The 23,048-nt window shown below is 36.4% G+C and overlaps 1 protein-coding gene across 1 annotated transcript in view; it reads left to right on the top strand.

The window, feature by feature from the left end:
- The window catches only part of GALNTL6 (polypeptide N-acetylgalactosaminyltransferase like 6), a 152,609-nt gene extending 129,788 nt beyond the window's left edge, over positions 1-22,821 (top strand). The window contains exon 6 of the mRNA XM_032593063.1: positions 22,537-22,821. Coding sequence (XP_032448954.1) covers positions 22,537-22,821 — 285 coding nt within the window. The remainder of the gene's footprint in view (positions 1-22,536) is intronic.
- Positions 22,822-23,048: the final 227 nt, after the last annotated feature.

Raw genomic sequence — 23,048 nt, 5'->3', positions numbered from 1 at the left:
TTCACTTTTGTTCCATCATACCATGTTTTGTTTCTGAGGCTAGGTCACAAAGGCACTGCTGCTTCCACCTTATTCTCTTGTGTGACTTGATTTGGGGAAAACAGTCATCACATCATGATGAACACTCAACAGCCCTGTAGAGGCCCATAAAGAGGAAAATTGAGTTCCCCTACCAATAACAAGTGCCAGTTTGTCAAACGTGTAGCCACCTTGGAAGAAGATCTTCCAGCCCCATTCAAGGTTTAAGATAACTGTTGCCTGGCAAAATCTGGCTGAAACTCCTGAAAATCCAAGCCAGATTGCCCAAACCACTCCCAAGTTCCTGACCCACAGAAACTGTGAAAGATTTTTTTAAAAAGGTTTATTGTTGTTTTAAACTATTCCATTTGAGAGTGATTTGTTATATATTGATAGATGAGTATAATACATCTATTTCTGTTTAACAGTTCTTCATCAGCAACAATCAGCCCAACTTTATCTTTAAGGGCCCTGATTACCTAAGGTGACCCAACTTAAGCTTAAACATTAGGCAAGGTTATGCCTCAAAGACACTATCAATAGGTAAAACAGAGTGAACTCACTAAATAGCAGAAAATATTAGTGCAAAATATTTAGTGCAACTCACTAAATAGCAGAAAATATTTGCAAATCATATATCTGATAAGGGGTTAATATCCAGAATATTTAAAGAACTTCTACAACTCAACAACAAAAAAGCAAAAAAACCTGATTTAAGAAATGGGAAAGGGACTTGAAAAGACTTGTGTCCAACGAAGATTATACAAATGGCCAATAAGCATATGAAACAAGATGTGCAACATCACGAATCACTGGAGAAATACAAAACAAACCCACAATGAGATACCACTTCACACTCATTAAGATGACTATTATTTAAAAAACAAACAAAAAACCTAGAAAACAGAAAACAGTGAATGTTGGAAAGAATGTAGAGAAATTAGAACCCCTGTACATAACAGAAATGTTAAATGTTGCAGCCACCATGGAAAGCAGTATGGGGTTTCGTCAAAAAATTAAAACTAAAATTACCATATGATCCAATGATTCCATTTCTGAGTAATACACAAAAGAATTGAAAGCAAGTACTCAAGCAGATATTTGTACACACATGTTCATAGTAATAGTCAAAACATAGAAGCAACCCAATGTCCATTGATAATAAATGGATAAGCAAAATGTGGTATATACATACAATGGGTTATTATTCAGCCATGAAAAGAAGGAAAATTCTGACAGATACTACAAAATGGATGAATATTGAAGACATTATACCAAGTGAAATATGCCAGTCACAAAAGAATGAATGCTACATGATTCCTCTTATATGAAATAGCTTACATATTCAAGTAGTAGAAACAGAAAATAGAATAGTGGTTGCTAGGAATTGAAGAATGAGGAAATGGGGAGTTATTGTTTAATGGATTTAGAGTTTCAGCTCAGGAAGATGACAAGAGTTATGGAAATGGATGCTGGTGGTGGTTGCAAAACCATGTGAATTTTTTTTGAGGAAAAATTAAGGTGTTTCATTTCTTTGTAAAAATAGTCATCAGAAGTAGCTATCCATACAAACTGTATTTCACGTAATTTATGCTGAAGAGTGAGCATTTTTTCTATGCCTTGGCAAATTATAATATTCCTTTTTTAACTTTTGGGTCACCTTCCAATATTTTATCCCTTATACTTTCAATGCTGTAAAATATCTACAATAGTTCCTATGAGGTGAAGTTTTTGCTGGTGTCACTTTCTCTGAGACTACCTTATCCTTTTCATCGTAAGCATTTTCCTCATTTATGAAAATAAATATACTCTGGCTAAATTCCCTGGCTACATATCTAGAGTCTCTCAAATGGCAGCAATGTTAACATTTCAATGAACAGTCATTTCTTCTAAAAATTCTATTTAATTTCACTTTCAGCATTATCACTTTTTGCTTCTTTACTGTTCTTTCGTCTTTGTTAGTCAATTGTCTCATTTTGATTATCCATTATTGTAAAATGTCATGCCGTGTTTATCTATAGAAAATAAGGATGCAGCACAACTATGTGCTTTACTGGCTATGTGTGAACTAAATAGCAGATGTGCAATGATCAATCACCAATACACTTTGAAAGAAGTGATGTAATTGGTCATTGATCATTGTATGCATTTATTAATTACATAGTGATTTGTGGTTTGAAAAGCTAACAGTAACACGTTTGTTATGCAATTACTCACAGTTAACATACCATAGCAACTGAAATCTGAACTGTGTTGTTGGAAGCATGAGAATGTTTTTAATGCCAACTGAACTGCACATTTAAAAATGGTCAAAAGGAAAATTTTATGTTATGTATATTTTACCTCAATAAAAAAAGTAGGTAAGCTGATTCGAAAACTTATCGAGTAATGCAAAGGACCTAAGACAGCCAAAATAACATTGATAAAAAACAAAGTGGGAGGACTTATATCACCCAATTTTAAGACATTAAAAAACTACAGTAATCATGGTAGCAGTATTGGCAACAAAAGGATTAATGAAAGAAAATAGGGTTGAAATAGATTTTTGCATACAAATATTTCTAGAAAAAAACAAAGAAGAAAAATTGTGAGGTTGGACAGTTATGACACCATAGGCACTTATACCTAGAAGAATTGGATTTCATTGAAATTAGAGTCTCTTACTCTTCAAAAGGCACTGTTAAGAGAATAAAAACATAAGGTACAGACTGGGAGAAAATATTTACAAATCGTATTTCTTTATAATGTAGTTTAAAATCAGGGAGCATGACACCTTCAGCATTATTCTTCTCCCTCAAGATCGCTTTCACTATTCAGGGTCTTTTGTGGTTTCACAGAAACTTTAGAACTGTTTGTTCTATTTCTACGAAAAATACCATTGGAATTTTGATAGAGACTGCATTGAATCTGTATATTGCTTTGGATAGTATGGACATTTTAACAATATTAATTCTTCCAATCCATGACTATATCTTTCCACTTATTTGTGTCTTCTTCAATTACCTTAATTGATGTCTTGAGGTTGTCCATATACAGATTTTTCACCTCATCAGTTGAACTTATTCATAGATATTTTATTGTTTTCAATTCAATATTAAATTATACTGTTTTCTTAATTTCTCTTCTCATAGATTGTTATTAATTATAGAAATTCAACAGATTTCTGTGTATTGATTTTGTTTTCTGCAGTTTTACCGAATCCATTTATTGGTTCTAATGGTTTTTAATGAAATTTTTATAGTTTTCTATATATAATATCATGTCATCTGCAAATGGCGACAGTTTTACTTCTTCCTTTCCAATTTGAGTGTCTTTATTTATTTTTTTGCCTAATTGCTCTAGCTAGTATTTCCAATACTGTGTTGCATAAAAGTGGTGAGAGTGAGCATCCTTGTCTTGTTCCTGATCTTAGAGGAAAAGCTTTTCAGCTGTTTACCATTGACTATGATGTTAGCTGTGGGTTTGTTATATATAGATTTATTATGTTGAGGTAAGTTCCCTCCATACCCACTTTGTTGAGAGTTTTTATCATAAATGAATGTTAAATTTTGTGAAATGTGTTTCTGCATCTATTTAGATTATGATATAATTTTTAGTTTTTATTTTGTTAATGTGGTATATATCACATTAACTGATTTATAGATATTGAACCATCCTTGCATCCCTAGAATAAATTCCACTTAATCACAGTGTGTGCTTGTTTTAATGTATTGTTGAATTCAGTTTGCTAATATTTTATTCAGGATTTTTGCATCTATGATCATTGCGAATATTGGCATCCTTGTGGCATCCTTGTCTGGTTTTGGTATCAGGCTTATACTGGCCTCATAAAATGAGTTTGGAAGAGTTCTCTCCTCTTCTATTTTTTTGGAAGAGATTGAGGATTGCTATTAATTCTTCTTTGAATAGAATTTACCAGTGAAGCTGTCTGGTCCTGCACATTTTGGGGTGAAGGGGTTGACTAATGTTTCAATCTCCTTACTAGTAATCGATCTGTTCAGATTTTCTACTTCATCAGGGTTTGGTCTTGGTAGATTGTATCCATCTGTCCATTTCTTCCAAGTTTCCCAATTTATTATTATTGGGCATATTATTGCTCCTGGTAGTCTCTTATGATCCTTTTATTTATGTGATACCAGTTGTAACTTCTCTTTAATTTCTGATTTTATTCCTTTGACTCCTCTTCTTCAATCTTGGTGAGTCTAGCTAAAGGTTTGTCAATTTTTATTATCTTTACAAAGAAACAGCTCTTAGTTTCATTGGTCTTTCTACTATGTTTTTAGATTCTATTTCATTTAGTTTGCTCTGATTCTTACTATTTCCATCCTTTTACTAACTTTATGTATATATTTTTTCTTTTTCTAGTTCCTTGGGGTGTAAAGTTAGGCTATTTGAGACTTTTCCTGTTTCTTCAAGAAGGCATTTATTGCTATGAACTTACCTCTCAGAACTGTTTTTACTGAATCCCGTAAATTTTAGTATGTTACCTTTCAATTTTATTTGATACGATATTTTTTATTTCTCTGTTGACTTCTTTGACCCATTGGTTGTTCGGTAATACATTGTTTAATCTTCAAATATTTGCAAATTTTCCAGTTTTCTTTACATACAATTATTTTTTAGTTTATACCACTGTGGTTAGAGAATATGCTTGATATGATATCAATCCTCTTAAATTTATTAAGACTTGTTTTGTGGTTTAACATATGATCTATCTTAAAAAATGTTCCATGTGCACTAGAGATGTCTGTCTTGCTACTTTCAAATGGAATATTCTGTAAATGTCTATTAAGTCTATCTAGTCTAAAATGTCATTTGAGGCATATACTTCCTTATTAATTTTCTATCTGAATTATCTAACTGTTGAAGTAAGTGGAAATTAAAGTTCCCTACTATTATTATATTGCTGTCTATTTCTCTCTTCAGGTCTGTTAATATTTATTTTATATATTTAGGTGCTCTTATATTGGGTGCATAAATATTTATAAATGTTATATTCTATTGGTGGACTGGTCCCTTTATTATTATGTAACACCCTTCTTTCTCTTTTATTATAGTTATTGTAATAGGACAAAATCTATTTTGTCTGATGTAAGTTCAGCTATTCCTGCTTTCTTTTGGTTTTCATTTCCATGCAATATCTTTTTCATCTCTTCACTTTTGGTCTGTATATGTCCTATATCTAAAGTCAGTTTCTTGTAGGCAACATATAGATGGGTCTTATTTTTCTATCCATTCAGTCACTCTATGTTTTCTGATTGAAGAATTTAGTCCATTTGCATTTAAAGTAGTTATTGATAGGTATGTCCTTATGACCATTTTGTTAATTGTTTTCTGGCTGTTTTTGTGGTTCCTCTCTGTTCCTTTCTTCTTCTCTTGCTCTCTTCTTTTGCATTTGATGACTTTATTTAATGGTATGCTTATATTCCTTTCTCTTTGCCTTTTGTGTATTTACTATAGGTTTTGTTTTGTGGTTACCATGAGTCTTACATATAACAACTTATATCTATAACGGTCTATTTTAACTTGGTAACACTTAAGTTTGATTCCATTCTAAAGCTCAATATTTTTACTCTCTCCTACAATGATTTATGTGTTTGGTGTCACATTTTACATCTTTTTTTTCATTTTATTTATTTATTTTGAGAGGGAAGGGACAGAGAGAGGGAGAGAGAATCCCAAGCAGGCTCCAGAGCAGAGCCCTACTTGGGACTCGATGTCATGACTGTGAAATCATGACCTGAGCCAAAATCAAGTTTATGCTTACCCAACTGCTCCTCATTTTATATCTTTTTATCTTGTGTATTCCTTAACTATTTAAATCATAGTTATTTTTACTACTTTTGTTTTTTAACCTTAATACTAGCTTTATAAGTGACTACCTTTACCATATATTTACCTTTCTAGTGACATTTATTCTTTAATATGTGTTCTTATCACTGAAGAATGGCCTTCCTTTCAGCATAAAGAAGTTCCTTTAAGATTTCTGTAAGGCCAGGTTAGTGGTGATAAAAATTCTTTAGCTTTTGCTTGTCTATAAAACTCCTTATCTCACCTTCAATTCTGAATGATAATTTTGTCAGGTATCCTTGGTTGAAAGTCTTCTTCTTTCAGCACTTTGAGTATATCATGCCTCTCTCTTTCTTCCAGCCTGCAAATTTCTGCTGAAAAAAGAAATGAAAGCATATAACTCAAAAAGATACATACCTCCCCATGTTAAATTTTCAGAATTATTTATAATAGCCAAAATATGCAAGCAACCTATGTGTCCATTGATGGATGAATGAATAAAGAAATTGTGGAATATATATATAATGGAGTATCATTCAGCCTTGAAAAAGAATGAAGTCTTGCCATTTGCAACAATATAGATGGACCTCGAGGGAATTATGCTAGGTTAAATAAGTCAGATGGAAAAAAGCAAATACCATAGGATCTCTTTTATATGTGGAATTAAAAAAAAATACAAGCTCACAGAAACAGAGAACAGATAGATAATTGCCAGAGGCAAGGGATAAGGGGTGGGAGGAATGGGAAAACTTTATACTGTAGTTTTAATAAATCTTTTTATCACATTTCTGACAATAGACTTGTATCCAGAATATATAAAGAATTCTCAGAACTCAAAAATAAGAAAGAAAACAAACAACCTAATTTTTTAAATGGTCAAAAGATTTAAACAGATAGTTCACCAAAAATGGTATACAGATGGGAAATAAGTGCATGATAAGATGCTTCCAATTATTAATCATTAAGGAAATATAAATTAAAACCACACTTTTATAATGGCAAAAAAGAAAAAGACTTGACTATATTGAGTGTGGAAGTTACGGTTTCACTGGAATGCTCATATGATGCTAATGGGAATGTAAAATGGTACAACCACTTTGGGAAATAGTTTAGCAGTTTCATTAAAGGTTAGACTACTTAGTGTATGACTCAGACATTCCTCTTCAATATATTTACCCAATAGAAATTAAAGCAAATGTCCATACAGATACTGTTCATAGAAGTTTTATTTATAATAACCCCAAGCTAGAAAAACCCAAATGTCCATCAATAGGTAAATGGATAAGCAAACTGTAGTATGTATATCAAGGAATCACAGAAGAAGAGAGGGAAAAAAGGACAGAAGGCTTATATGAGCAAATTACAGCTGAAAATTTCCCTAATCTGGGGAAGAAAACAGTCATCCAAATCCAGGAAACACAGAGAACTCCCATCAAATTCAACTAATGCCAGCCAACACCAAAACATATTGTACTAAAATTTACAAAATATAAGGATAAGGAAAGAAATCAACAAGGGGAAAAAAATCCCTAACCTAAAAGGGAAGACAAATCAGGTTAGCAGCAGACTTATCAACAGAAACTTGGTAGACCAGAAGGGAGTGACATGATATATTCAATGTGCTGATGGGAAAAACCTGCAGCCAAGAATACGTTATCCAGTAAGGCTATCATTCAGAATAGAAGGAGAGATAAAAAGTTTCCCAGAGAAACAAAACTAAAGGAGTTCAGGACCACTAAACCAGCCCTGCAAGAAACTTTAAAGGGGACTCTTTGAGTGAGAAAGAAATACCAAAAAAAAACAAAGACTAAAAAGGAATAGAAAATCTTCAGAATCAGTGACTTTACAAATAACACAATGACACTAAATTTTTATCAATAATTACTCTGAATGTAAATGGACTAAGAGCTCCAGTCAAAAGACATAGGGTATCAGAATGGATTGAGAAAAATAATAATAATAAGATCCATCTATATGCTGTTTACAAGAACTTATTTTAGACCTAAAGGCACCTCCAGATTGAAAGTAAGGGAATAGAGAACATCTATCATGATAATGGATGCCCAAGGAAAGCCAGAGTAGCCATACTTATATCAGAAAAACTAGATTTAAAAATTTTTTTAGTGTTTATTTATATTTGAGAGAAACAGAGACAGAATGCAAGTGGGTTAGGGGCAGAGAAAGAGGGAGACACAGAATCCAAAGCAGGCTCCAGGCTCTGAGTTGTCAGCACAGAGCCCGACGCATGGCTTGAACTCATGAGCTGTGAGATCATGACCTGAGCCGAAGTCAGTCACACAACCAACTGAGCCATCCAGGCATAGCCAGAAAAACTAGATTTTAAAGCAAAGAGATGAAGAAGGGCACTATATCATAATTAAAGGTCGATCCAACAAGAAGATCTAACAACTGTAAATATTAATTCTCCCAACTAGGAAGCACTCAAATATATAAATCAATTAATAACAAACATAAAGAAACTCATTGATAGTAATAAAGTAATAATAGGGGACTTTAACACCCCACTTACAACAATGAGCAGATCATCTGGGCAGAAAATCAACAAGGAAACAATGGCTTTGAATGACACACTGAACCACATGGACTTGACAGATATATTCAGAACATTTCATCCTAAAGCAGCAGAATACACATTATGGTTGATTGCACATGGAACATTCTCCAGAATAGATCACATACTGGTCACAAACCAGCCCTCAACAAGTACAAAAGAGACTGAGATCATACCATGCATATTTTCAGACCACAACAATATGAAACTTGAAGTTAACCACAAGAAAAAACTTGGAAAGACCACAAATACATGGAGGTTAAAGAACATCTTACTAAAGAATGAATGGGTTAACAAGGAAATTAAAGAAGAAATTTTAAATATACATGGAAGTAAATAAAAATGATAACATAACAGTCCAAAACCTTGCAGATACAGCAAAGGCAGTCATAAGTGGAAAGTATATAGCAATACAGGCCTACCTCAAAAAACAAGGAAGGTCTCAAATACACAACCTAACATTACACCTAAAGGAGCTAGAAAAGGAACAGCAAATAAAGCCTAAATCCAGCAGAATAAAGGAAATAATAAAGATTCAGCAGAAATAAGTGATATAGAAACAAAACAAAACAAAAAAATCAGACTAGATAAATGAAAGTAAGAGCTGGTTCTCTGAAAGAATAAATAAAAATGATAAACCCCTACAAAGACTTGTCAAATGAAAAGAGAAAGGACCCAAATAAATAAAATCATGAATGAAAGAGGAGAGATCACAATCAACACCACAGAAATACAAACAATTAGAATATTATGAAAAATTATATGTCAACCAACTAGGTAATCTGAAAGAAATGGAAAAATTCCCAGAAAATTCTCACAAACTATCAAAACTGAAACACAAAGAAATAGAAAATTTGAACAGATCCATAACCAGCAAAATAATTGAATCACTAATCAAAAATCTCCCAACAAACAAAACTCCAGGGCTAGATGGCTTCTGGGGGAATTCTACAAGACATTTTAAAGACGAGTTAATACCAGGGCACCTGGGTGGCTCAGTCAGTTAACATCCAACTTTGGCTTAGGTCATGATCTCATGGTTTGTGAATTCCAGCCTCACGTTGGGCTCTGTGCTAACAGCTCAGAGTCTGGAGCCTGCTATGAATTCTGTGTCTCCCGTTCTCTCTATCCCTCCCTGCTCATGCTCTGTCTCTCTCTCTCTGAAAAATAAACATCAAAAAAATTTTAAATATATATATAAAGAAGAGTTAATACGTATTCTTCTCAATCTGTTCCAAAAAATAGAAATAGAAGGAAATTTCCAAACTCATTCTATGAGGCCAGCATTACCTTGATTCTAAAACCAGACTAAGACCCCACTAAAAAGGAGAATTATAGGCCAATATCCCTGATGAACATGGATGCAAAAATTCTCAACAAGATAATAGCAAATTGAATCCAACAGTACATTAGAAGAATTATTCACCACGATATAGTGAGATTTATTCTTGGGCTGCAGGGGTGGTTCAATATTCACAAATCAATCAACATAATACACCACATTAATAAAAGAAAGGATAAGAACCATATGATCCTCTCAGTAGATGCAGAAAAAGCATTTGACAAATTACAATATCCACTTTTGATAAAACCCCTCAAGAAAGTAGGGATAGAGGGAACATACCTCAAGATCACAAACGTCACATATGAAAGACCCACGGCTAATATCATCCCCAATGGGGAAAAACTAAGAGATTTTCTTCAGGAGCAAGATAGGGATGTCTACTTTCACCATTGTTATTTAACTTAGTACTGGAAGCCCTAGCCTCAGCAGACAACAAAAAGAAATAAAAAGCATCCAAATAGACAAAGAATTCAAACTTTCACTCTTCACAGATGACATGGTAGTCTATGTAAAAAACCCAAAAGAATCCACCAAAAAATTATAGAATTGATACACGAATTAAGCAAAGTCTTAGAATACAAAGTCGATGTACAGAAATTTGTTGTGTTTCTATACACACACAAAAAAAACAAAGCAGCAGAAAGAGAAATCAAGGAATTGATCTCATTTGCAATTGCACCATAAACCATAAGATACCTAGGGATAAAACTAACTAAAGAGGTAAAAGGTCTGTACTCTGAAAACAATAGAACACTTATGAAAGAAATTGAAGAAATCACAAAGAAATGGGAAAAGATTCCACACTTACAGACTGGAAGAACAAATACTGTTAAAAATTTCTATACTACCCAAAACAATCTACACATTTAATGCAATCCCTGTCAAAATAATACCAGCATTTTTCACAGAGCTAGAACAAAAAAATACTAAAATTTGTATCGAACTGTGAAAGACTTCAAATAGCCAAAGCAATCTTGAAAAAGAAAACCAAAGCTGGAGGCATCATAATTCCAGAATTAAAGCTATATTACAAAGTTGTAGTCATCAAGATAGTATGGTACTGGCACAAAAACAGACACACAGGTGAGTGGAATAAAATAGAAAACCGAGAAATGGACCGACAGCTATATTGTCAACTAATCTTTGACAAAGAAGGAAAGAATATCCAATGGAATAAAAATAGTCTTTTCAAAAAAAGATGTTGAGAAAACTGGACAACAATTTGCAGAGGAATGAAACTGGACCGCTTTCTTACACCAGACACAAAAATAAATTCAAAATGGATGAAAGTTCATATTTGGACTTTAAGAAACAAAACAGATGAACATAAGGGAAGGGAAGGAAAATTAAAATAAGATAAAAACAAAGAGGAAGGCAAACCTTAAGAGACTTTTAAATGTAGGGAACAATCTAAGGATTGCTGGAGGGGAGGTGGGTAAGAGGATGGGCTAAATGGGTGATAGACATTAGGAGGGCACTTGGGATGAGCACTGGGTGTTATATGGAAGTGATGAATCAACAAATTCTACTCCTGAAACAAATACTAAACCATATGTTAACTAACTTGAATTTAAATTAAAAAAAAAAAGCAAAATGGATGAAAAACCTAAATGTAAGACAAGAAACCATCAGAATCCTAGAGGGGAACACAGGCAACAACCTCTTTGACCTCAGCCACAGCAACTTCTTACTAGACACGTCTCCAGAGACAAAGGAAACAAAAGCAGAAATGAACTATTGGGATTTCATCAAGATAGAAAGCTTCTGCAGAGAGGAAAAAAAAATCTACAAAACTAAAAGACAACTTACAGAATGGGAGAAGATATTTGCAAATGACATATCTGAAAAAGGATTGGTAACCAAAATCTATAAAGAACTTCTCAAACTCAACATCTAAAAAATAAATAATCCATAAAGAAATGGGCAGAAGACATGAACAGACATTTTTCCAAAGAGGACATACAGACGACTAATAGAAACATGAAAAGATGCTCAATATCACTCATCATCAGGAAATACAAATCAAAACCACAATGAGATACCATCTCACACCTCTCAGAATTGCTAAAATTAACAACACAGGAAACAACAGATGTTGGTAAGGATGTAGAGATGCGGAAACACTTCTACACTGTTCGTGGGAATGCAAACTGGTGTAGCCACTCTAGAGAACAGTATGGAGGTTCCTCAAAAAGTTAAAAATAGAACTACCCTTTGACCCAGCAATTGCACTACTAGGTATTTACCCAAATGTTACAAAAATGCAGATTTAAAGTGGCACATGAACCTCCATTTTTATAGCAGCATGATCAACAATAGCCAAATTATGGAAAAAGCCTAAAATGTCAATTGGCTGATGAATAAATGAATACGTGATATATATTTATATACATTCATATATATATGAATATTACCCAGCCATCAAAAAGAATGAAAGCTTGCCATTTGCAACAACATGGATGGAACTAGAGTATATTATGCTAAGTGAAATAAGTCAGTCCGAGAAAGACAAATACCATATGATTTCACTCATATGTAGAATTTAAGAAACAAAACAGTTGAGCATAGGAGAAAGGAAAGAGACAGGAGGTAAGAGAGAGAGCAACAAACCATAAGAGACTCTTAACTATAGAGAACAAACAGGATTGATGGAGGGAGGTGGGCAGGGAATGGGTTAAATGGGTGATGTGTATCAAGGAGGGCACTTGTTATGATGAGCACTGGGTGTTATATGTAAATGATGAATCACTGAATTCTACACCTGAAACTAATTTTATCATATATGTTAACTAATTAAAATTTAAATAAAAAATTAAAATTAAAAAAAATTGTAGTGTATCCACATACTGCACTCTAATAAAAAGAAATGCATGCAACTACATGGATAAACTTAAAAATAATGATGCTTAGTAAAAGAAATCAGACCAAAAAACACATATTTTATGATTCTATTTATTTAAACTTCTAGAAAATACAAAAAAAAAGAAAAAAGAAAAGATGAATAAAAATAAAATTTTAGAAAATTTAAACTAAATTATGGTGACAAAAAGTAGATCAGTGTACAACATCAAGAGTGAACCCTAGTGTAAACAATGGACCTGGGTGATGGTGTGTTAATGTAGGCTCATCACTTACGACAAATAAACCACTCGTGTGGAGGATTTTGGTAGTGGGAGAGACTATGCATTTGTGGGGGCAGGGAGTAAATGCCAATTCTTTGATCCACCCCTCAATTTTGCTGTGATCCTAGAACTGCCCTAAAAAAAATTAAGTCTTAATAAGTTAAAAGAAAATAGATCAGTAGTTGCCTGGGGATGATGGTAGAGGTGCCTAAGAAAGGAAACAGAGGGAGGGATTTCAAAGAGGCATATGAAAGCAGTTGGAGGTGATGGATATATTCATTATCTTGATTGTGATGATGGTTTTATACATGTGTGTATGTGTGTATATGTGTATATGTGTGTGTGTGTGTATATTTCACCAATATATATCAAAATGTGCCAAGTTGTACACTTTAAACATCAGCAGTTTGTTGTATATCAATTATTCCTCACTAAGGCTGTTTTTTAACTTAGGCTTACATGCATTTTTTTAATAAGCTATTTGTTAAATAATTTGGGGAGTTGTTTTTTTGTTTGTCCTATATCTAAAGGCTACATTAAATGTTATCAGAAACACTACCATAGATATCTAAAATATCCAGCCAAAAAATAGACTAGAGATACAATTAAATTATATCAAAACAGCTAAGAGCAGGTAACCACTTACAAACAGCTCACACAGCCTTGGGGAAGAAGAGAGAGGAAACAGCCTGTCAGAGAAGACTCCCTTTTTAGTACTGGATTAGCCTTCCTCTCCTTATGCTGAAGGCTTCCCACTGACTTCAAAGAAGTCTTTAGATCAGAGAAAAAGTAGAGCTTGGCTGAATAATTGTAGTGAGGTTGAGGCTCTCTTAAATAGATTCTCTTTTGAGCTGTATCCATGATGACATTATCACTTTATCAATGATAAAAGGGCTTTGGGGTGGGACTCCAGAGCTACTAAAGTACTCTTAAGCATCAAAGTGGAGAAAAGAAATGCATTTGAATCACGGCAGTATTTTTCAAGTCATGGGCTAGTGATGCAATTCCTTGCCAGGAGGAATGACTGTGACAAATAAACTGTTTCTGTGTAAGATTGGCTTTGCTAGCTACCAGCAGTTTCTGAGGGGTACACACACACACACACACACACACAAGCTAAAGAAAGAAATCTAGTATAAACTCATCATAATACAATAGCTTAATATTGACACAAGCGCAGCATGTGGATTGGGGTCAGGCCAGTGCATTTGTACTGATTGCACTCTGCACAAAGAATAGAAACACACTACTGAGGTGAGGTGGCCCAGATAATACACATGCATGGGACAGCCTCATGACCAATCAACTCCCCAATAATACGCTGAGAAACTGAATAGGGATTGTGTTTTTAGGACAATTAAACAGCAGGTTCTAACATGGTGCTGGCAAAAAAAATAATTAGTGGATAGATTTATGCAGTTTCATGAATCAGCAGGTATAATGGAACTATCTATTTTGTTCATGTTACACAATACAGATGATCAGTCAGAGATGGAAATCTGTTCTTATAAACTGAGATAGAATGTGATTTAATGGTCCTGGTAAAATATCAATTCAAAGACCTGATGAGTATTAGAATTAAGGAAAGATTTAGTGTTGGGTAGTGCAAAGAAAACAAGACTTGAATTCTAAAGACCTGTAATATAAGGCTGAATGTGTCAAGTGTGTTAATAAATATTTGGGCAATACAGAGAAGGGAGAGATTAATACCAGTTTGGTTTGGATAGAGGAGCATGTTGTAACACACAAGAAACCACTGCGGTGACATAAAAATAGATGAGGCTATCAATGTCCTGTATGTAGAAGGTGCTCAGAGTAACAGCTTTTATTTCATTTATCATTCAAGAATTATGAAGCCTGCAGCTCTTAAACATAGAGAAATAGAAAAATCTTCATTTGCTTTCTACATGGAAAAATAAATGTATTGTTCAGCTCCAGTGGCTGTCCTTCTCCAACTGTTACGTGTCTTCCAGGATGAGTGAAACACCAGCAGGTGAAAACCTCCCGGATTCACCTTGAGTAGGATTGCGCCCTCTCCTCCAGTCTCTCTTGTCCACACTCAGAGCCTGGCTGGAACTCAGCCCAGATGTGCAGAGACAGAAGGCCTTCACCTATTTATTTTCAGATTAAGGTTAAGAGTAAACCCTAAATTGTCCATTCTAGCCATGCTGAGCCCTCCCCTCTAGCTTCCGATTAGCACTGCTGTTACCTTAAACTATGTGGCTATTTCCCTGCTTGCTTCACAGATAGAAAGCCAGCAGGATCCCACCTGTTAGAAACAGAAAAGCAGTGGGAATGGGAAGCATATTTAGATCAACGGTGTGTGATAGCAGGCTTCTCTGCAGAGAGCCTGAAACTTCCCTGCAATAATTTCCACAGAGGCAAAACATTCACTATGTATTGGCAATAGCATCAAGATATACCAGATTCTGAGAATACAGTCACTAAGTGAATTAAGAAAAAAAGAAACATTCATGGAGCACATATCACATGCATATTATATATGTCGGCAGTAAGGTTGCCAGATTGGGCAAATAAAAATAAAGGGCGCCCAGTTACATTTGAATTTCAGATAAATAACTTTTTAGTATAATTATGTCCCATGCGTTAAAAGATAAACTGAAGCATATTAACATTTTAAGGGTTTATTTGAGTGAAAGCCAATTTGAATTGGGCAATGCCAAACTGGAAGTGGTTAAGGGGAAAGACTTGGAGAAATACAGAAGCAAAGAAAGGAAATTAAATGATTGGCTATAGCTTCAAGCCTAGCAGTCTATTTGTGATTGGTTGCACCTAGTGTTTTGATTTCATAACCTTGAGACGTTTACAGGCTTGGATTTTGGTTTGCGTAGGTAGGCCACCTCAGTCTAGTGGCCTCCTGGTTTAATTTAATTTGATTTATTTTAATTTCATTTGCTGTTATAGAATATTAATACAAGCACTATACAATTGTGAATTGTACTTATGTTTTTAAATGATTTGTTCTTTACCTGAAATTCAAATTTAAGTATGTGCCCCACACATAGTTATCTGGCATCTCCAACTGGGAGGAATAAAAAGTGAGTTTCTGAATGGGTGAGGTCAGACAAATAAGAGGGAGAAGGGCATTGAAGCAAGGGAAATCTTATGGACAAAGCCAGAGACAGGCTGAATTTTTTTTAAGTGTGGATGAACAGAGCAGATCTCTTAGGCAGAGGCTTCATGTAGAAGAATAAAATTAAACAGGACTCTTAGGGACCTCATGGAGAATGTCTTCAACAGTGAGCAACCCTTTTGTAACAAAATGTTCAGTGGGGCGTACCTCAAGAACCAGCTGTTGAATTTCTTTCAGGTGAGTTATCTTTGCTTAGTAAAACACCTGGAAAAAACATTGTGGCTATGGAAGGGTAGGCCTCAGAGTTTGGCCAGGATAAGCTGGGACAGACAACGAGAAAGCTGAATTACTCTGCATGAAATAGAGAAGAAATTATGATATTCTGGTGCAGTCCTACTAAGGATACCATAAGGGGAAATGTTGAGGACAGCACCGTGGCAGGGGGTCAAAAGACAGAGAGAAGAAACTTTGGCCAAGGAGAAATATTCCATACCGCCAAAGAAGCTGAAAAAGTCAAATATTCCATCTTACATCATCTGCTATGCTTTGTCATCTAAGTCTCTGCCACTGCCCTGAAATGTCAAAGTCTATATCTTAGTGATCTACTTGCAAAGTGTTTGAGAGCTGAGGAGAAGCACCCCCCCCCCACTCAATGCTCTGCATGACACAATAGTGAACAAGCCTGGGGCAAGACACCAGTAGGAAGGGAAGGTCCCCCAACAGGAAACCAAAGTGAAAGATGAATGTGTGAACACAATCCCCTGGGAATCTACATAAATCTTCAGGAAAAAAAGGACTGTGAAAATTGTGATTGAAGTAATTTTATTTAAATCTCAAATAACAGGAATCCCAGCTAATAATACCTGGCTCCATGTGTATAAGACAACCTTGATAGATACAACTTCAGATACTTTGGGAGTAAATGATTGCATGTATAGATCTTCCAGTGTCCATTCTTTCATCTTGATAACTTTTTTTTTTGGACATTTAAAAAACAATTTTTTTATGTTTATTTATTTTTGAGAGCAAGATTGACGAGCACGAGCAGCGGGGGGAGCAGAGAGAGAGGGAAACAGAATCCAAAGCAAGCTCCCGGCTCTGAGCTGTCAGCACAGAGCCCAATGCCGTGCTAGAACTCATGGACCGTGAGATCATGACCTGAGTCAAAGTTGGAAGCTTAACCGACTGAGCCACTCAGGCGCCCCTATTTTTTGGACATTTTAACATCTTCGCCGATGTCCACTCAATCTTAGAAAGAGATGAGCCGGGGCGCCTGGGTGGCGCAGTCGGTTAAGCGTCCAACTTCAGCCAGGTCACGATCTCGCGGTCCGTGAGTTCGAGCCCCGCGTCGGGCTCTGGGCTGATGGCTCAGAGCCTGGAGCCTGTTTCCGATTCTGTGTCTCCCTCTCTCTCTGCCCCTCGCCCGTTCATGCTCTGTCTCTCTCTGTCCCAAAAAATAAATAAACGTTGAAAAAAAAAAAAAAAAGAAAAAGAGATGAGCCAACTCATATTGATTTATTTTTATTTTTGTTACCATCTCTGGCAAGAGATGTTATTGGATGTCTCAATTACATGATCCTGTACATGCGTACACAGCTATGAATGTGTAAGTGAGCAATATTGTTTTGCTCCTATCCCATTACCTTCATGTATCTGAATATGCATATATGTGCTCCTATGTAAATAGTTCAATGTGTATACGATTATTTTATTTTCTGGAATGGGTGAGTTTATTCTACAATCTATAAAAGACCAATGAAACTCTTCCTGCAACTGCTTGTAATATTTCTCAGCTGTGGTTCTAATGTTTTCCCCAAGATTAAGTACTGAGTCATGATTACAGTTGCAAATTAACACAGTGTATTGTTGTTTCCAGAATAATGATTTCAGAATGATATTATTTGGTCAGTCACCTGCACTGTTTGGGAGTGAGGACTATTCCTTGACTATAATAATTGACTCTTCAGAAAGTTTCCTCCTGGTAGGAAATTCAATTCAGAGAACAGAGCATCTATAATCGAGGATGTCTAATGAGTCATTGGGAACATTAGAGAATGGGCAAGATGTTGTATTTATGTTTAAATGTTTATGTAACACTCATTGCTGGAGGGAAACTAGCTATTATAGTTTTTGCAATTATCATGCTGTTTCTCTTCCTGTCTCCTGGAAAGCTACAAAAAAAAAGGAATAGATGATTTGACATTATCCCTGGAATACATTCATGATCCTGCTGCTTCCTTTAGAGTGTTTGGGAAATCAGCAAACCTAACCTTGCAACCAAGTTTATTTCAATTTGAAAAGGACACGATAATGCAAAAGCTACCTGGCTGATTCCCTGGTTAACTATACTGCTTAGTTTCCCTAAAGTTGTTGACAATTTACTAGCAAGCTATCTCCTGCCCTGTTTACTTATTGATGATGCTTATCCAGGCTAACATTTATCATGGCACTTTGAGCCATTTCTAAAGAAAGCATCTGAACTAATCAGCTCCTTTTTGAGTTTTATAATAATTCCTATTTTTATTTCAAAAATCCAAAGCAACAAATATCTACCATTTAACATGAGCACTTTTTAAAAAAATTGTTCTTATTTCAGTGCCTTTGCCATTGGATATATGCACAAACTATGAATTTGTTCACTTTCATTCTATAATATATTTTTTAATATTTTTAACATTTATTTTTGAGAGAGAGAGAGAGAGAGAGAGAGACAAAGTGTGAATGGGCAAGGGGCAGGGAAAGAGGGAGACACAGAATCCGAAGCAGGCTCCAGGTTCCAAGCTGTCAGCACAGAGCCCGACGTAGGGTTTGAACTCATGAACTGTGAGATCATGACCTGAACCGAAGTCAGACGCTTAACCAACTGAGCCACCCAGGCACCCTATATATTTTTTTTTTAATTCAACAATTAGCATGCCCAGATGAGTACCCATATGTGCTTGGAATCATTCAAAGTGCTGAGTTTTTTAATTAAAAAACAGATCTAGGGGCGCCTGGGTGGCGCAGTCGGTTGAGCATCCGACTTCAGCCAGGTCACGATCTCGCGGTCCGTGAGTTCGAGCCCCGCGTCAGGCTCTGGGCTGATGGCTCGGAGCCTGGAGCCTCCTTCCGATTCTGTGTCTCCCTCTCTCTCTGCCCCTCCCCCGTTCATGCTCTGTCTCTCTCTGTCCCAAAAATAAATAAAAAAAATAAAAAAAAAACGTTGAAAAAAACAGATCTATATCTAACTTCATATAAAATACAGTCTCAAAGTGTTTATTTACACAAATCAAAATAGATTGCTTAATGGCAAAGCTATCAGAATTTTTAAGGCATGTCTCTACTTAACAAAGTCATTTTCTCATTATTCCTGGCGAATTTACCTCTTTGCCTCTGCTTTTTTATATACCCCTGCCTTTATTCACTTTCATTTATCAGAGAAGCATAAAGTAGTGGAAGTTAAATATTTCTACTTAATATAATAATTGGATTTTAGGTGGGGCACCTGGGTGGCTCAGTCGGTTGAGCCTCCGACTTCGGCTCAGGTCAAGATCTCACGGTCTGTGAGTTCGAGCCCCGCCTCTGGCTCTGCGCTGACCGTTCAGAGCCTGGAGCCTGTTTCAAATTCTGTGTCTCCCTCTCTCTCTGACCCTCCCCCACTCATGTTCTGTCTCTCTCTGTCTCAAAAATAAATAAACATTAAAAAAAATTTTTTAATAAAAAAATAAAAATAAAAATAAATAATTGGATTTTAGGAGAAAGGTTGTAACTGCAGCCTAAAAATTAATTTGAATATAAATAAAGTTTTCATATTAGTGACTAATTTTTTTCCATTCTATCTTTGAATCTTTTTGCTAATCATAAAAATTGTCTGTCCAAAGATAGATGAAAATACAAAGCGTTTCATCCAGAACACTTATCAGAATGAAAGGTAAATAGCGAGATAATGCTGAAGAATCCTACTTAAATATGACAGATAAGTGTAGTACCTGAGGCCATCACAGAGCAGGATCCTCAAACATCACCTGTTTCCTTGTCTTTCCCCAAACAAATCAGGCAGTTCACAATCTGTGAAAAGGGCTAGAATATTGCAAAACAATGTTGACTCTGATCATCTGTTGAGGTAAACAGGAATCAGGGTGGAAAGTGTCATGAGTGAAGCAATGCCAATGAGATGTCAGACAGCACAATGATGGCCAAAAATAATGTCAGAAAAAATTCTTACATTCTCTTTTTTTTTTAATTTTCTTTGAAGTTTATTTATTTTGAGAGAGAGAGAAAGAGCACATGAGCAAGCATGAGTGGGGGAGGGGCAGAGAGTATCCCAACCCCGAGGCAGGGCTCAGTCCCACAAACGGTGAGATCACGACCGGAGCCAAAATCAAGAGTTAGATGCTTAACCAACTGGACCAACCCAGGTGACCCCAAAATTCTTGTACTCTCAATGTCAGGAATCTTAGAAAGGAAGGAACACAGAGGCAACCAAGAAATCACAGTAGACTTTGTGGCACTGTCTCTTTTCTGCATCTTGCTATATTAACTGAGCCCTCCCTCATGCCCACCAGGGACCAAAAGTAATAAAGGAGACTGTGGAAGCAAGCGGAGGGGTGGGGGGTACATAGGGGACAAGATCAGATGGAAGAAATGTCCATCGGGAACACTGGAGGTGGAGGGAGTGAGACAGAACAAGAAAAGGGTGCAATCTTACTAGGACTAAGATATTTGGAGATTCTGACTCCCAGCAGACCTCTGGGCATGGTTCCAGGCCTTAATTACGATTCTGTAGCAATTTTTAATATAAAATAATTTTCAGCAGCATCTTGGTGGCTCAGTCGGTTAAGCATCTGACTCTTATTTTGGCTCAGGTCATGATCTCATGGTTTGTGGGTTCGAGCCCCACATCAGGCTCTGTGCTGACAGCTTGGAGCTTGCTTGGAATTCCATCTCCCTCTCTCTCTGCCCCTCCCCTGCTCAATCAGTTGAATGTTCCCTCCCTCTCTCTCTCTCTCAAAAATAAATAAACTTTTCTTAAAAAAAAAAAAAAAGATTTTCTCTCTCTCTCTCTCCCTCCGCCCCTCTCCCCCACTCACTCTATCTCTAAAATTAAATTAATAAATAAAATCTTTAGAAAAAAAAGATAAAATGATTTTCCTAGGTATCGCTAGTTTTTACTTCAGTCACTTATGCCTGAACCTTATTAAAGTTTCCAGCCATTCTGCCCACTTTATCTTCTAAGCGCAAATGAGAAACTGGAAAGGGTTCTTTCCAGCCCCTGGGCACTTGAAATAAGAAATTGGAATGCCAAACGAGAACCAGAGCTTAAAGGACACAGCTATGAAATGATGCTACAAGCTGGGGGTATCAGAACTCAGACCTTCTAGACAATGCACTCTCACTAGCGTTTAGCATTAAAGCTTGAAGAGATGTCAGAGAACATCTCATCTTAGCTAAAGACCACAGGAACAAGAGTGCTGGACAGCGCAGTTGGTTAAAGCATCTGACTACAGCTCAGGGCATGATCTCACGGTTCATGATTTCGAGCCCAGCATCGGGCCCTGTGCTGTCAGCATAGAGCTAGTTTCAGATCCTCTGTCCCCCTCTCTCTCTGCCTCTCCCCCATTCACATGCGCTCTCTCTCTCTCTCTCTCTCTCTTTCAAAAAATAAACATGAAAAAAGACCACAGGAACAATTCAGTTCATCCGTGGCCAAGCCCAACATTAGGCTCTCCAATTATTAATAATAATATCCATAGTACCTAGCTCATGCCAGGTACTATTCAGAGCCCTTTACGGGTGTTACTTTGCTTAATCCTACAACCATTCCCATGATGTAGGTATATATTTACTAGTTGTGTATTCTCAGGTGAGGAATCTGAGGCCTAGAGGGGATGAGTTGCTTCCTTGACCTCAAAACTGAATAGCTTCCTCCCCTGAACCCATATGGTCTCCCGCCCCTAAGGAGCATGTTTTTTTCCCTACCAACAGCCTTCTGCTTCCTTCACCCATGGAAACATCTGCAGAGAAGACTGGCTACTTGATGCTTCCCTTAGCTTCATTATGCTTCATTGTGCAGTAAATTACTGAATTCCGCTTAGCATCTGTATTATACATAGAAAATATCATCAGAACACAAGGTCTTGAATTTAGTAATGCTGGGTTGCCTCTTTAATTGGGAGAAAAGAATAACAGCTTGTTTGTGCTCATTCTTTCCAGGATCCTAACTGTTCCTTGAAATGGTTGAAGCAATTTGATGCCTAAGAACTTCATTATCTCCAGTTTCAAATCCTTTAGTTCTGTGTGAAAAATAAAGAATTTATAATCATGAAATAACAGGAGAGATGAGAAAGTTGATACAACTGTAAGCTGAATTTTTACTGACTCTGACAAATTATCTAATTGGCAGTTGAACCCCATGCCAGAAACAGAAATGCGTGCAAGGCCTCAGACTAATCATATCACACCCTTGTAGTTACAAAAAAACTCCCCTTATTAATAAGCCTCCAACCAGCGCTGTCTGAGGTTGTCTATTTTTTTTTCCTTTTTTCAATTTCCAGTGTGACTAAAATCACCCTCTGAGGGCACAAGTCAATAAATGACATTCTTTTCTGCTGCACAGAACCTGAAGCGTGTGGCTGAGACCTGGATGGATGAATTTGCTGAGTACATTTACCAGCGGCGCCCAGAATACAGGCACCTGTCCACCGGGGACATCTCCGCCCAGAAGGAGCTGCGCAAACAGCTCAAGTGCAAGGACTTCAAGTGGTTCATGGCTGCAGTGGCCTGGGATGTGCCTAAGTACTACCCTCCGGTGGAGCCCCCACCAGCCGCCTGGGGGGAGGTGAGGAGGCTGCATGAACCCTGCTCTTACTTCCTTGTGTCCGTCACTCCTGCGCTCAGGTGACAGGACAGAATGCCAACACCTCCCACTCCTTTGTTCTACAGCCAAGTAAGATTAGCTTACATCATCTCCACTAAATGAATGTCCAACATTTTTTCATACGTTGCCAAAGATGAGTATTCTGCCCTCAGCCTTGATAGTCCCACCCAGAACCGTTGGCGGCTGTTGACTCCCCAGTTGGATTTTTTTTAATACACCTGGAAAATATTTTTATTTCAGGTTAGTGAAAT

This window comes from Lynx canadensis, chromosome B1 (assembly GCF_007474595.2).
Source record: "Lynx canadensis isolate LIC74 chromosome B1, mLynCan4.pri.v2, whole genome shotgun sequence".
Lineage (NCBI taxonomy): Eukaryota > Metazoa > Chordata > Mammalia > Carnivora > Felidae > Lynx > Lynx canadensis.
Note: the sequence above shows the minus strand (reverse complement) of the source record. Positions and strands in the feature narration are given on the sequence as shown.